The sequence below is a fragment of the Sinohyriopsis cumingii genome, chromosome 5 (assembly GCF_028554795.1).
Source record: "Sinohyriopsis cumingii isolate HCF-2022 chromosome 5, ASM2855479v2, whole genome shotgun sequence".
In the NCBI taxonomy this organism is placed as follows: domain Eukaryota; kingdom Metazoa; phylum Mollusca; class Bivalvia; order Unionida; family Unionidae; genus Sinohyriopsis; species Sinohyriopsis cumingii.
Window position 1 is genome coordinate 14,225,814 of NC_142965.1, and position 17,628 is coordinate 14,243,441.

Genomic DNA, 17,628 nt, shown 5'->3' on the forward strand with positions numbered 1-17,628 from the left:
CTAATCTCACCCACGATTTTTCTCCATGTTAAATTTCCCTTGACGCTAATCTGTCCCAGGGGTCTCTGTAATGCTAATTCCCATTGACGCTAATGTATCCCACCTTGCTACTGACATGATTCTGTTCAAATATTTAGCTGGATTTTTCGGATGGTTCTTTATGGCTATTAAGTCTCAATGACATCCAAACACTTTAAGGCTACCTAATACCATTAGATTTCCTACCTGCCAGTTTAGTCGTGAAATATCGTGATACGCTACGATGACATAGCCCTGATATTGTGCAATCTCACTCATGAATTGCCACGACACTGAACTTTGAACTGTATCCGTAGTTATCGTCAGTCAACTCAGTCCACCGCTGTGCATAAAATGTAGTCGTTGTTCTTCCATCAGCGATGGTATCAGCATGGGATTCCAAAGCGAGAGTTTTGACAATGTAATATGTCTGTTCAACGCTGCCGTCGCGGATGGATATGCGCCGTTAGTGTGCTTATTGCCTTAGTTGTCAGTATCACCTCAAGTCAACACAAATGTGTGTCTGGCCCCAATAATAACATTCCTACAAAACCCAAATATGTGTAATAATGGTATTACGCACGAGAACTGGCCATGCATGTTAATGTTTGCTAGGAATATAGTGGGATACCTTAGGGCATATGAGAACATATAAGGAAAAAGGTCTTGGGAACGTTTCATGACAAGACTTTTTTGATCACCCTGGGAACGTTTAGGGACAAGGGGAGTTCAATATGGAGAATTTTATCATGGGTGGGACTATAGAGGGACAAACAGGTATTGGGACTGTATAGGGACAATACGAATGGAACAGATGGTGTGACGTCACGCTACTGGCTATTGGCAATAATGTAGCAAGGGGCTGACATGAATATGTGATATCACTGGTCAACAGTGAAATCATTACTGACTTGAAAAGGCCCTAATCTGTAGTATTTTGGTGTGCCGAACACGAATATAACCGTGAAAAATTTGTATTGGCTCTCGTTTTGAAGATATTCATATACCTCATTTTCTATGTTTCACTGTGTAAATTTCTCCAGTAGGACTGCAGCAACATCCGGAATAATGATGTAACATTGCATAATACCATCATGCTCACATCATCCACAGTTGATTGCATCATTTTCTGATGCAATGCAATACTAATGCCATGCGGCTGCTGAAGTAAGTTGACGTCAGCAGTGTACTATACATGTGTAGGCCTATTATACTAATGCCAGGCGGCTGCTGAAGCTGACGTAAGCAGTGTACTATATAAAGCCCAATCAGATAGGTTCAGCATTTAAAATATTTTAGACGTTGTGCGAGACAGTTCAAGCTACTGTTACATAAAACTTATTATTTTATCCATTTACGTACAATAAAGAACAGTAATGCCTCGAAAGTGTGTTAATACCGCGGACAATTTTTGCTATATTTGTGGGGAAGTGACATTTGCCAACCAGAAGAAAAGTATCAATTCTCAAGTGAAGAAGGCATATCATCTTTACTTCGGATGCAAGGTTGGTGACCAAGACAAGCCTTGGGCTCCGCATATATGCTGTGCTACATGTACAACACAGCTTTCACAGTGGTTGAATTGCAAAAGGTCATCAATGCCGTTTGCAGTCCCAATGGTGTGGAGAGAGCCAAGCAACCACCTAAATGACTGTTACTTCTGCTTGGTTCCTCCTCTTTCCGGCGGAATAACGAAGCGAAAGAAGTCGAGAATAGTCTACCCAAACATTCCGTCTGCATTGAGACCAGTTCCACATGGTGAGGGACTTCCTATTCCAGAACCTCCAGCAGAATATTCTCTTGATTCATCTGACGAAGACAAAGGTGAGTCGACCTGTTCTTCTCCTGGTCCATCAGCATGCAGTGATCCAGATTTTCACTGTGGTGCATCATCAACCCCATACAGAATAACACAGGAAGAACTAAATGACCTGATTCGTGATTTGGACTTATCAAAGAACAAGGCAGAATTGCTAGGATCAAGACTCCAACAATGGAATCTTCTAGAAGAAGATGTCACAATTACTGCATATCGAAAGCGCCACCAGCAATTGGAGCCTTTCTTCAGAAAGGAAAGTAATCTGATATTCTGTTCCGATATTGAGGGCCTCATGAATGCTTTAAAAATCACTCATGACCCACAAGAATGGAGACTATTTGTGGACTCTTCGAAACTGAGTCTCAAGGCTGTGCTTTTGCACAATGGAAACATTCTTCCATCTATTCCAGTAGCGTATGCTGTCCACATGAAAGAGACATACGATAACTTAAGGCAGCTACTGAATTCCATTGAGTATAACAAGTACAGCTGGCACCTCTGTGGTGATTTGAAGGTAGTTGCCCTTTCAATGGGACTGCAGCAAGGATATACAAAATACATGTGTTTCTTATGCGAGTGGGATAGCCGAGCAAGGGAAATGCACTACATGAGGAAGGAATGGACTCACAGGCAGAATGTAGCCATTGGAGAGAAGAATATCCAACACCCAGCTCTGGTTGAGGCTCAGAAAATCTTGCTACCACCCCTTCACATCAAACTAGGTTTGATGAAGAACTTCGTGAAAGCCATTGACCGGACTTTGCCAGCATTCCGATACCTGCATGAAAAATTCCCTCGACTCAGCGAAGCAAAGATTAAAGAGGGAGTTTTTGTGGGTCCTCAGATTCGAGAGCTTTTCAAAGATGACCGGTTCAACAACTTGCTGGAAGGTGATGCGAAACAAGCATGGAATGTTTTTCGCCTAGTTTCTACAAACTTCCTCGGAAATGTTAGGGCAGAAAACTATAAGGAACTAGTAGAAGACATGTTGATGAAGTATAAGAAACTTGGCTGCAATATGTCTCTAAAGATTCACTTCCTTCATTCCCATTTGGATTTCTTTCCTAGCAATTGTGGTATTGTTAGTGATGAACACGGCGAACGTTTTCATCAAGATATCGCAACAATGGAACAAAGATACCAGGGAAAATGGTCCACTACAATGCTGGCTGACTACTGCTGGACACTCCTCAGAGATGCTCCCGAACAGCTGTACAAGAGACAGGCGAAGAAATCTAAGATGTAGTCAATGACTTGATTTTTTATAGGTAGGCTATTACAGTTGACCTTTTACTATTGGAATGCATTTCGTTATGTAAACATTAATTTCTTGCAGATTACAAAAAAACTAGAGCCAATTTTGCAATTTGACTGTCATATTCGTGTTCAGCACATAAAAATTGATAAGAATTGACTAATTTTATTTCAGTAACATGACTTTTGTAAAAATTTGTTGTCCAGTGTATCTTAGGTAAACATATATAAAACATACATAATACTAAAAAAGTTGTTTTAGGCAAGAAAGCAAATCTTTTCGAGGCATATGAGTGGCCCTGAAAAGTGCCTTTGGATTTCTTTTGTTTGTTTTCTTTTCTCTTCTCTTTCTCCACCAACTTCTTATTTGTTCTCCTACATTTTTCTTATTTGTTTCTTCTCTTCCTCCTGTTTCTGCTTCTTCTCTTTTTCTTTCTTTTCATTCTCTTCCACTTTTTTTTTTAATGGCTTGATTATATATATATATTTTGCACGGACATGAAGGAAAACATCCTTTACACTCACTTCACATATTATCTACTATTCACACAATCGTAGGCGAACTGATGCAAACCCCAAAATATGCTATCCACAAAAGAGTGAAGGGGAGAGAAACCACAATATCTACTATCCTCACAAACGTCCGCGAATGCATACAAACCCAAAATTTACTATGCACACAACGTATGCGCACGCATAGAAACGCCAAAATATACTATCCACACACAGAAAGGAGAAAAAAACAAACCCAAAATCTACTATCCACACAAACGTACGCGAACGCATACAAACCCCAAAATACACTATCCACACACAGGAGGGGGGACCCTCCCCCCAAATATACTGCCTACTCAGGGAAGAGGAAAAAACAAACCCCAAATCTGCTATCCGCACTCGGGAACGAGTAAAAACAAACCCTAAATATAATATCAACATAGAAGGGAGGGAAAACTAACCCCAAATATACTGTCTACACAGGGAAGAGGGACGAAAAACAAACAAATGCCATATACACTATCAACACAGAGGTGAGACTTAAAAGCGAACCCCATATCCACACAGAGGGAAGAAGAAAACATAACCATGTATGCTATCAATACAGAGGGAAGAAGAAGAAAAATATAGTAACCACACAGAGTGAAGAAGAAAACTATTATATAATATCAAACAGAGTGAAGAAATAACCCATTATATATATATATATATATATATATATATATATATATATATATATATATATATATATATATATATATATATATATATATATATATATATATATATATATATATGTGTGTGTGTGTGTGTGTGTGTGTGTGTGTGTATGTGTGTGTGTGTGTGTGTGTGTGTGTGTGTGTGAACACTCGGACTCTAAGACACTCTCCCTATATACATGGACCTGCTGCGTATGAAACCTAGTCAAATGAAACTTTGCAGTAAGGTGAAACGATTTCATTGATAAAGTAAGAGAAAACGACGTGCCGTGTCGCCTCAAACAAAAAGCTGAATTGTTAGTTCATATCCGTGCCAGCGATTTCGCAGACAACATAAGTGAGCTTGAATCAACGCTCTCCACTTATTTCAAAAAACCAAGAGTCCTCATTCACGTCAAAAGAAATATTACCACATTTGAGAAACGCAGAAACCAACTTCCAGAAAATTGAGAACGACAGCTTACACTTCCAACGTGAAATGTAAGGAGTTAAGTAGTGTGTAAAACTTAGACAAAATAAATATTTATAATGAAGATGAAATGATCTATTTTCGAAGGAGAAAGCAGACACCAAGCGACAATGGCGTTCGGTGTCGCACAACATTTTTCAAAATGTGTTGTTAGAAAATTGTGCTAGCGATCTTCACGGTTAAATTAAATGGTTTCCGTCAATGGTTTACTTTTTTTGTAATTACATTTTTGTACAAACGATATGTGTATAAGCGAAAGCTAACTAACATAGACACACGCACACACGCACGCACATATGAACATGCACACAAGTGAGACTGCATTGGGTGACAGTAGAACGGATAGTACTTTAGTCTGGAGTGTTTTGAGAGATGGACAGGTAGACTTAAGATTACATTGGAGAGAGAAAAAAAGAATGCTAAAGAAAAAAAGTAAAAAACGTAGGACACCATTTTTGGTTCTGTTAATTTTTGCGGTATTATAGGACAAAGATAATTAAGACAACCACATATTCTATGTGAGAAATGTTCATTGTTTTTATTTATTCATCACTTTTGTAAAAAGGTAGTGTGATACTTATTGTCGACTGACTGCTTAACGTTTTGCTGTATATCGCAAATTTAAGAGATGTCATGTGTTTCGCAGCACACGCTGCCAACAGTGTTGCAATGTTTTCACAAACCTAAGGGCAGGAAAAAAGCAGCATCAAAACGCGCCTTCTTCTATCGACAGTCTAAACAGAGTGAAAATAGATTGAAAATTGATACATTTTTTCTGAACGCATGTTTTGGTTTTAGAATTTCGAGTTAACGATAGGCAGGGCTATACAGTGCAATGTTACTCGCTTCATTCTTAAATAAGCCGTGTATTTGTTGCCTTCCTGAAACAAAACAATAGATCTAACGTTCTAAATTTTTCCTTGACACATTACAGTGCCTAAATAAGGATAAAGCTAAGATACCTGAATTCTACAAGCTCGTGAACTCAAGATTTTATTTCATCCAACGATTTACTGATAGAAGAAAAACATCATTTTACAATTGTTAAAGTGTAAGTTTTGGAAAAAAATACATGACAAACGGAACAGTTCACATATTTATAGTAACTACTGGTCATATTGTTGGAGAAGTGTCTTCAAAAGGAACAAATACGATTTTTCAATCAAAACTGCTATGACGGAGAGAGAGAGAGAGAGAGAGAGAGAGAGAGAGACTGTGTTACTCCTACTTTTGAAATGTATCACGACACCTACTCTTGTTTTTTTTTATGGTATATTTTCCTTAAGAAAGTTTCAAGAAAACACATTCCACTTAGAAAATCAAATCCATAGGAAAAATCCACCACTGTAAAATATCACCAGAGTGAACTGATGACGAATGCGATCAAAACGTTTTCACAGAATAGTACAATTAAACATTCTTCGATGTATTTTGCTATACGATCGACACAATTTCCATGAGATCCTCCATGGTACGATTGTTTGTGCATTAGTTTAATTCTTTTAAAATATTTGTTTTGCTAATCGCCTAGCGATGAGACCCATAAAAATATGGAAAATTTCGTCACTGTGTGAAGAGCTACTGAAGTCATTTCGAAGCGAACGCGGTAAGAAAATAAGTCTAACCAATGAAATGGCTCACAACGGGTGATGAATTGTTTTATTCTAAGGCAGTTTGGCATTATGCCTACGGCCTTGGGTTGTTACCAGTGCAGTGCAGACACACTGAAATGTGAACGTACAATCCCTCCGTTGTGTATTGTACCATTTATTCTTACCACATTCAATACTGAGCCGTCACAGTATTAGTTCACGTTTTCAACCTGACAATTTTATTTTTAATCTCACTTAAACATTTTGACATAAACAATCACACTCACACTCACATCAGAAGTGTTACAATATTGAGTGGCATGTTGTTGTTGTTTTCTTTCTTCAAACTAGTGAATTTGGGGTTTGTATGAAGTAAATAAGTGAAAGTACAGTGAACCTCAAGAATGATGACCCAAGCTGTCTGTCTATTGATGCGTGTACTTACTTAAGAAATATGACCTCTAAAACACAAAGATATACGCAAGCATGATTAGAAAGACCACAACGACAGCTAAATGTAGTTACACAGGTGGTGTTTTCCTTCACGTCCATGTAACTCAGAGTTTGAAATCTCTTTCAAGACAAACTTGGTATCCTTTTGTAGGGCTTGAAATAGAAAAACTGAACAAATATAAGCACTTTGCTATAAATAATTTCAACAACAGACTAAACGACATAAATATCGTTACAACAATAGAAAGCCTTAAATCTTCTATCAAAAAGAAATGCATCAAACAATAAAATTAAAGATTAACGATGACTAACCAATAAAACCGAATTTAACCAACGTAATGACATGTTGGGTTATTTTTGCGTCTTCCCCCCTGTGTGGATAGTAGATATGGGGTTTGTTTTTTTTGTTTGTTTTTTTGCTTCTCACCTCTGTGTAGATAGTGTATTGGGGGTTAGTTTTCCCTCCCTTCTGTGATGATATTATATTTTGGGTTTGTTATTTCCTCTTCCCTGTGAAGATATTATATTCATTTTTTTTCTTCTCCGTTCTGTGTGTGGATTGTATATGTTGGTGTTTGTATGCGTTCGCGTACGTTTGTGTGGATAGCAGATTTTGGGATTATATGCGTTCTCGTACGTTTGCATGGATAGTAGATTTGTTTTTTTTTTCTTTTTTCTTTCCCGTGTGTGGATAGTATATTTAGGGGTTTTTATGCATGCGCCTACGTTGTGTCGATAGTAGATTTTTGTTTGTATGCATTCGCGTACCTTTTCGTGGATAGGAGATGTTGTGTCTTTTTGTTGTTTTTTCTGTGTCTTTCCCGTGTGTGCATTGTATATTTTGGGGTTTGTATGCGTGCGCGTACGTTGTATTGGCAGTAGATATTGTGATTGTATGCGCTTACGTACTTTTGTCTGGATAGTACAGTGTGTGTTTGTTTGCGTTCGCATACGTTTGTGTAGATAGTATATTTGGGTTTGTATGCGTTCACGTCCGTTTGAGTGGATAGTGGATATTGTGTTTGTATGCGTGCGCGTACGTTGTGTGGATAGTAGATTTTGGGTTTGTATGTGTTCGCGTACGTTTGCGTATATAGTAGATTTGGGTTTGTTTTTTCTCCTTCCCTTGTGTGGATGGCATATTTCGGAGTTTGTTTGCGTGCGCGTAAGTTGTGTAGATAGTAGATTTTGGGTTTGTATGCATTCGTATATGCGTGCGCGTACGTTGTGTGGATAGTAGATACTGTGGGTCCCCCCCCCCCATAATTCTGTGTGGATAGTATATTTTGGGGTTTGTATGTGTTCGCGTACGTTTGTGCGCATAGTAGATAATATGTGAAGTGAGTGAAAGGGATATTTTACTTCATGTCCGTACTTGACAAATATAACATCAAGCGTTTGTCACTCGCGCCATTCTACAGGGAATAAACCATGATGGCTTTAAATCAGATCGAAATAATGAAGATATCGCAAGAGGCAATAGATGTCCTTGTAATAGTGGAGGATGAAATTTGAGTATAGTGTATATGCTATCCACAGGGCTAAGATGGAGACAAACAGTATAAAGAAAATGACGGAAAGATTGAGAGAGCTGTTGTAAAAAGAAAAGGAAGACAAGGAGGATGAAGAAGAAAGAATAAGGATGAGAGCTTGGAATAACACAAATGAAAAAAAGAAAAAAGAGGAGGAGGAGAATGAAAAAAGAAAAAAGAGGAGGAGGAGAAACTTGAGAAGGAGAAAGAGAAGAAAAAAGAAGAAGAATGTAAGAGAAAAAATCAGAAATTGGTGGAGAAAAAAAAAGAGAATCAAAAGACAAACAAGAAGAGACTCAAAGGTCCTTTTCTGGGCCACCCATATGCCTCTAAAAGATTTGCTTTCTTGCCTAAAACAAATGTTTTTAGTGTTTTCATGTGTTATACATGTATTTACCTAAGACAGTACGTATTCAGGTCAGCCCCTTGCTACATTGTTGCCAATAGCCAGTACCGTGACGTCATCCCAACTGTTCCATTCCCATAGTTCATATACATTCCCAATACTTTATTGTCCCTCTATAGTTCCATCCATGTTAAAATTCCCCATGTTTAATTCCCCATGTCCCTAAACGTTCCCAGTGTGATCTGAAAAGTCTTGTCCCTAAACGTTCGCACGACCTCTTACTTATATGTTCTCATATGCGCTAAGGTATCCCACTATACTACCTTTGCTCTACGTGCTGAAAATCCCAGACTGAAATTTGTGTTGGAAGAGGTAAAACAGATACTGTAGCTGGTTTGTGTATTATTCCTACTACTGTAACATCAGCATCGGCAGGGGAGGTAACAGTGTGTGCTAATCCTTGGTTAATTTGTCGGCATTATCTGTGATATCCTTGGCGAACATCAACGAGGGACCTGCGCTGCGAGATTAATCATCGGAGTATCGTGCGAATTCAAGTAGTGTCATTGTCACGTTAACGTTGACCAAACATTCTTTGATTTACTTTCCATCGTTAACGTATCGGGTGCCGTTAAATAGTGACGTCACGTCGTCATTGACAAATCCATCGCGTTCCTCGGGGGCGTATTGATTGCTATCGACTATCACGAGTGTTCCATCGATTTCCAAGAAGGTGTGAGCCGTTAAGAAATTTCTGACTGTATCATCAATCTGCAGTTCTATTCGGCCGCGATCATTTGGCACACGAGCATCATAGAATAATACTGATAATCGCGCACGGTTTTATTCAGAGAACTGGTTACTTGATGTCAAATGCTGGATCTGATACGCATTTTCTCATATTTCTAACTAAAATCTGCGCAATCTAAGTTTGCATACTGAGTAACTTTCCGCGCAACGCTTGCTGTCGATATAAATTGTGGCTAACGTAGACTAGCTGTGGCAAACTATTGTTTTCCATGGAACTGAAGTTTAACGCCAGGCACTAGTCGTGATAATTTATTTTTGATTGTAGAAACGGTTGACCCTAGTTTTCCTCGCTCCAGCACCGCCTACGTTCTCCGGTCTGATACACTAAATGCACATATCAATGCCACATAGGGGCCCCGAGTGGCCGAGTGGTCTAAAGCGCTCTCCGTTACGGATCACTGCCATCTCACCTCTGTCTGCGTGAGTTCGAGTCTCGTATTCGGCCAATGTGTGTATGTGAGAAAGCTTGCCAGTAGCTTCTCGTGGGTCGGTGGTTCTTTCCGGTTTTTTTCCGGGTTCTTCCTCCACCATTAATACTGGTCGCCAGGTATAGCCTATCGTGTGCTGAAAAATGGCTTTAAACCCTACAACAACAACAATGCCACATAATAAGCAGCAGGGATTTTTAGTTTAAAAAATAATATGGGAAAACGAGCGTTTGCACCATTTATTTGTGAAGTGATAGAAGACGATGTTGTTTCCACATTAAAATGTCAGCCTATTCCATCACCGCCTTGGTCAAAATATCCTGGGGGAAAAGGATTTACGGGGTAATAATTAATGTAGCCCTGGGATTCCAATAGTTCTTTGGTTGGATTTTTATGATTCTGTAAAACCCGATGAGAAACCAGTCAATGAAATAAACCTCGCATGTTATCGTCATGACCTCGCACATTGAAGCAAATACGCCTTTAGTGTATGAGCTTGAATTTAGCGTTGCAGACAATAAATTCTTTCAGGCATTCTATGCTAATATTACCTGGACTCTAATTTTACAGAGCGCTTACGTTGGGAGTATTTCACTTTCAAAATTGAAATGCTAGCATTTTGAATTGCGGTATAGTTTGCTTTCATAAACGCGTCCGATGGCAGGGGACAAAGACTCGAGTTAGATGACGCATTATATTATATCAAATCACCAACGTTAAAACAGCGACTGGCACGATGGTTAGCAATGCGCATCGACCATTAGGTTGGCGAACTCTTTTGCAGTTTGCTCTGGCCATACATTTCAAATATGACGAGTTTCATTTATTTATTACTTTGGAGGACCTGGTGTGCCAACACCTACACGTGGGTTGTCCGTGAGGAAGGCGCATGGATGTGCTAGCTACACCCAAAATCCGCTAACATGACGTTACCACATAGATGACCCTTCACTTTTCTGATGCGGACTACAGTAAACTTTGTGGAATATGGACATGGGAACTATGGAATACCAGATCGGGATATTCCCATAGCATTTGGACGTTACATAGTTTTCAACAACTGTTTTGCTCTTGCGCCAAGTCTATAATGCACGTATGAGCATAAACCGTAACAGAATGTGACGAACCCATTCGCATGCAATTCTATGGCTCTCATCGTCACGAAGTTTATTTAAGTTTCTTCTAAACCATGCCGAAATAACACGATGTGCATTGTAGATAAACGCAAAACTGTTCAAGGAGCTAAATCCTGTTAACACAACGGCGACTCAGTTGGTGTCCACGGGCAGAGGCCTGTTAACTGACACATTGATACGAGCACGTGTGGAATGACCGAAACACTCAAAGAATGGTATACGTTCACTGCGTGCAAGAAAGCTGGCAGGATAACAACCGGGAAAGTCGACGGAAACAACGTCATCAGGGCAGTAATCAGTATTTCAAAGTCCTCATGTCCATATTCCACGCAGGATCGCTGAATATATTCGAGAAAACACTTTGAAGATGACCTCGCTGTGCAAAGCCATATATACTTCTGTAAATGAATTTCCGGATAGGCCTTTTGATCTCCGATGAGTATTTAAACGCTGTTGATACCAGTTTGCTGTGACATTCATCACTGCGGTAACAATTTCCGTTGAGAATCAAAATTTTATCATGATTGCCCTCACTCTCGCTGCTGCTAAGAATCCAAGCTGATACTGGGTTTTTATTAAGAACATCAGCAATTTCTGGTATACTTCGCCTGAATAAAATTTAATTGTGCGAATGAGTGGGTATTGTAGAGCAAGTGACCACCCATTTGTATTGTGCCACTGCCACGCTTAAATATGCCAGTATCAACTAGGAGCTTATTATCTCTAACAATATATATATATACATATTACGTGGTCTTCATTATTTTCAAGTCCACAAATCTATTCCGATTTCGTCATTATACAGACTGTAAGTTTGTGAAGTGTTTACAAGCATGCAAGATTGTAACTCTGGATATTGATATCTCGTAATTATTTGAATGGAAATAAGCAACATCTTTTTCAAAATGAAAACCAGTGCATTACGGAAATACAGTTTAATAAATTGCACTTGACTGTGAACGACTATTAAATAACCCAACACGTGAAAAACGTTTCGCGGGGTCCATACATAAAGGTATTGCCGTTGCGGTTACAATAATAAGCATAATATGTAAACCGATTATATTTAGACTAACACAAGTTTTACATAACATTCGATTCTCACGTTCATCGTGGCTGTACACAGATCTCCCCTCCACCATTTTGTCCTTCCATTCGTAAATATTTGTGCTGTTCTACGTGCAAGTTAACCATATAGAACAGAAAGTACAAGTTACTTCTTTACATTGGAAATTTAAATATTTATCGACGTGTATCGATAATTTAACTCTTAACGTGTTCAGCAATGAAATTGTATCGAATGAATCATTGCAAAGTAACACGTTGTGCTTGTATGTTTCTGATATGTATCCCTAAAAGGACTTTTTAAATCTTCACATAAATTACTCTTTATCTCTTTTCATTTACCACAGGTCAGTTATGGATCCACGTATACCAGTCTGGTTGTTGTTTTTAGTGTATGCTATGTGCATGTCATGCATGGTTTGTGGAGAGAAGGAAGTGCTGAGGAACTATGAGTTTCAACCTGCAGAGGAAGAGACAGATTGCAATATAACTATCAATCATAGTACTGGAGAGTATCTAGCAGCCATGTTTCAAGAGTTTGATCCAGACGTGGCACACTTCACGCTCATGTTTCCCAGTAATTCGGTGTTGAAAGCTAAAGAGGATGTCATACAGCCTTTTCAATGGATATGGACGTATAGCAAAAAAGACAGGTTTGTGCCTTTCTTAAAGTGGCATATTGATTACGGGATCCTCTCATTTGGACTACTTAACGCAAAAGCTCTCCCGAAAAGTTTTGTTGTGCTTGAGATTCAACCTCCGAACTGCCCTATTACAATTGGGAACAGAAAGTCCAACCTGGAAATAGCTTATGCATTTAGCAACATGTCGCAAAAATATCTAAATTCTACTGATATTAAGCATGATAACTGGTGCTACGCAGCCGAAATTCCAGGCGTTAAGAACACATTTCTGTACAAACTCGGAATTCACTTTGGATACCCTCTTGATTTTGTTCGATATAACTGCTGCTACTCTGCCTACCACTTTGTCCAAGGTAAATTGCATGTGGATTGCACGCATCATCAGATTGAAACGATGAAGGACACTACATCTGGACCATACCTTTTGGGATTGATCCTATTTTGTTACTTTCCTATTCTTCTAATCGGCTTCGGCTCCAACATGTCTGGAAGAGGACATGAACGTTACAATATTATTAAGCATGTTCGTAATGGCTACACATCTTTAGATGACCAGCAGAATAATGAAAGCAATAATCATGAAGACGATATGATCTCTGATTTCGTGTACCTTGAGAAACATAGTCCAATAACATTAAGTTCCATAATATGTGAGTTTTGTCTTCAAGATAAACGGCACCCACAACTTGCATCACGACTGAAAAGAACAATCTTTATCATTATTTGCCCAATATTAGTTTACCTTAAACTGATTGTCTATGGCTGTACAACGATGCATCCAACACTCGAACTGATTAATCATGGTAGCCCCATGAACTTTTTGACCATGCTAAGTGGGTTTGAAAAGAGTCGGGAATTATTTGTACCTATTCTTGGTGGACCTTATTGTTTGATCAGTCTGTTCTACGTACTAGGCATTGTTCTTGCCGTACTGCCCAAAAATCTGGAAAACGTGCTTGAAGATGGATCTTTTGACTTCAACTGGGCAGATAAATATCCCCTAACCTTAGGGTGTAACTCCATGAAATATTTTTCTCACATGCAAATAGAGGACGAACGTGGCTATGGAAGATTAAGGTCATTTATGGTTGCTCGCTTTTTCTGTATCCTGAACCCTACGTTCTGGTCGCACATTTTTTGCATGTCCCTTGCCAGATCCAAAGGATATCTAACCTACTTGAGAAATAGACTTCCAACTCCTCTTTATTACTTTCTTTTTCTTACCTACATACCTATCCTATGTTTGACTTCTTTGGTGGAACTGTTACTCTGTTTTCTATACTATGGAATTCCTTTGCCTTGGTTTATTTTCACAACCTTTACGGGACTCGGAAATCTTTGGATTAAGAGACACAGAGAAAGACTAGATCTCAACGGAAAGAGTCTCACTTCTTGCTGCGTAATTCTTGCTGGTTATTTCCTTCTCAGCACCGTTTCTTTTTACTTTCTGTATAGCATGACGATGATATTCTGCGCAGGCTTTAACTTTGTAGCAAAAATAATCGTGTTCCTCTTCATCGCGGTTCTTGTCTATCCAACAACTGCTTTCGGATATCTATTTTTTGGCACCGCCTTGTTTTACTATCTCTTGAAGCAGCTACGTAAAATTGGAGATGCTTATCACGATCTTTTATCGGATATTGTAGAATTGTTGATTGTGCGAGAGGCAGAGCCAAATCATGCAAGGGTTGTGGACGGTACAATTTTTGTCTCCAACGGGCAAAGTGAAACTATCCAAAAGATTCAAATTAATGAATGCACAATTACATTATCACAAGAACACCTGCATACAATCAAAGCCTCTACCACACGAGTGAATGATCGAATGATTCATTATTATAAGAACAGAGTTCCGGGTATACCACGGGAACTTTTCCTCTATGTGGTGAACAAGCATAGACCTGTTTTCATCACTGTATTTAAAGCGTTTCTGCACATTGGACTCATCATGATACTTATGACTGAAACACTAAGAATTACATCATACGCATCACATGATTCGTTCCAGATCACTGAAGTTATGCACGTGGTTTTTATCGTATTTATCGGATCGCTGCCTCGGACTCTGGAAATCACATTTTCTGCTTCAAATAAGGCTCTCTCAAAAGAGATTTTCATGAAGCAGTTAGAATTGACCATTTTGGAGTATAATAACAAACGTTTGGTCGAAATGCACTCTCCAAGTGAACCGGATTTGGAGATTACCTAAACGTCCTTTAAGGTAAACATACGAATAGTTTTGTAGGCCATATCGACTTCTGCAACAAGTATATACTATATAGTGTTAGATACATATATCTATATTTTAAATGTTTATATATTTTAGGAATCGTTTTGTAAATATGGAAGGATATATTTTTTTTACGACAACTGAACAGACATGATTTTGAATACATTGTAATGAAGGGTACAAATGTCAAATTAGTTTCATCTTTTTTCCAATTTAAATCAAACAATTATTGCGCCCGAACACACGCTCATAAAATGAACAGGGAAAAGTCGTATGAAGAAATATTTTTGTGTTGTTATTTGAAATAGACAAGAACATATTTTTTTAACGGCTTTGTATTTCAGATCTTATTTGACTTTTTGTACTCTTGATTTACCACGATAAAGTACTTTCCAAAAACATCCTGTTTAATTATAAAGTCGATCAACATGATTCAGATTATGGCAGATAATTTGCAATATGGAACCAAACTGCAATTAACAACATTAATTCGGATGAAGTTGTTCTGTGAACAAAAGCAGAATTTTAAAACTTGATTGTGTCTTCAGCATGACGCTTGCTGCCACTTTTTACCTTTATACAGCACCTGTATGAATAGGATGAGTGACTTTGACTGGAGCCACGGAAAAGTGCATATGCAATGGCAGCTGTTCCATGGACAGCTAGTCGAATTTTCTAGCATAATATTGTGTTCTTCAGGACACTTGAAACTTTTATACAGCGGCCAAACAGGCCAGACGATAGAAACAATAAAGGGTTCATAGTATTCATATGCTGCTGCCACATTTCCCGCCAACAAAGAACACTAGAAATAGTTCAAATAGTACAGAAACGTAATTTGGTACTTCTTGCATGGTTTTAACATTTGTCTGCCACCAAAGCAAAATAACTGGTTCACATTTTTGGCATGCTACAACAGTTGACAGTAAAATACTTAAAATAGGTTCTGATTGTGCGCTCAAAATATCAGCATATTTTCATAGTTTAGTGAAATTGTAGCATACTCTGAACAACTTTTCAATGGTTCATGTGGAAAGAAACACTATTAAAAAGTAAACGAAGCAATTACATGTGCGAGAAGCAAATTTGTAGCGCTCAGTAGTGTATATGAGCTACCAAACAGATGTAGTGGAGGGCATTATCTACTCAAATGAAGAAGAATACTTCAATTTGTTTATCACTTGGATGTAATTACAAAATCGGTCCTAAATTAGGGTCCTCGGCAGATAATTTGAATGCTTACTAGTTCCAATTAATTACAGGAAAAACTTAGATTACCGAACTGACAAACACATGTGTTCTTTAATTGAATATAATAGATACTGGAGTGCTGGGATGTGAAGTGAATGACCTGTACTAAAAAACAAACGTATTATTTTTGTTAGACTTTTAATAGGAAAAATAGGGGAAGGAGTAGGTTTAATCATTTTTTAATCTAATTTAAATACAAATAAGGGTTACATTTATTTGGACGCATTTCCGCGTTATATATTGACGAATTACCGATTGCTTTTAGACAGAAGGACACAGTGATTTCATTTAAGAGTGCTCTGAAAACTCACCTAAAGCGACCACAAGAAAAGGCTTAAAGGCAATATTACTTACTTCTTTGACTATTGTCAGCATGCTTTTTGTATTATAATCATATGGCGTTTCCTTTCGTAATCATGTCTTTGTGTACAATTTTATTTGTTAGCGCTTAGAGCTTCTAAAGGTTAGGAGCGGTACTAAACACACTTTATATATATATATATATATATATATATATATATATATATATATATATATATATATATATATATAGACGGACAATAAATCAATGTTTTACTTTCACTTTCGACTAAACAAGAATATGTATAAAACAGACTTTATCATATGCATTAATATAGCTATAATCAGACTAGCTGTTTATGAAATTAAGATGTACATAATGTGAAATAAATTTATTCCTGAAATCATGAACGTCTAATGGAAAGATTATTTTTTTTTGTATTTTTCGAATGATTTAAAACTGCTTTCATTACTTAGTTTAATATGATCTGACTACAGGTCACAACTACAATTATGTGTATGTGCAGTCTTGAGATTGCACAAATTTTCGTACCTACTTGAGCAATCCCGCTAAGTCGTTTCATTTGGTGTTAGGATGGCAGTGTTTTTGGTCGATTAGCATGAGATGTGGTTAGTATGACATCAATATAGATGTCAAGAGTTTTGAATTGAGATTGGATCATAAGTCATGCGAAACCAACCGTGCACAATAATCTTCAATGAGGTATGGTTCGTATCTTTAAACAAAATTACTTCCGGAACTTGTAACATTTCAAGCCAAGGCTTACATTTGTGGTTTACAATGCTGATGTTCAACCGAAGTGATCGAAGCAACATTCCTGCATGCTGGAAGTGCAGAAACCGATGGCATCAGCTGTCCTTGCTCTATACAAGAAAGCGACAAATCCCAAAGACGATTCGGTGCACCAAAGTCTAAAATATTACTTTGTTGCACCGGGGATTTCGGTCAGTGAGAACATTTGGGTGTTTGATAAAACTGAAGTAGGGTCAAGAAAATGGCGATAATTATGACACATGTGTCTGAAAATTAAATTCTGTTAAATAAA

At 38.1% G+C, this 17,628-nt stretch overlaps 1 protein-coding gene across 1 annotated transcript in view; it reads left to right on the top strand.

Moving 5' to 3' along the window:
- The window catches only part of LOC149798666 (uncharacterized), a 29,777-nt gene extending 12,817 nt beyond the window's left edge, over positions 1-16,960 (top strand). Inside the window, exon 2 of the mRNA XM_089956960.1 lies at positions 12,484-16,960. Within this exon, the coding sequence (XP_089813086.1) occupies positions 12,551-14,989 (2,439 nt within the window). The 5' untranslated portion in view covers positions 12,484-12,550 and the 3' untranslated portion in view covers positions 14,990-16,960. The remainder of the gene's footprint in view (positions 1-12,483) is intronic.
- The last annotated feature ends 668 nt before the right edge of the window (positions 16,961-17,628 follow it).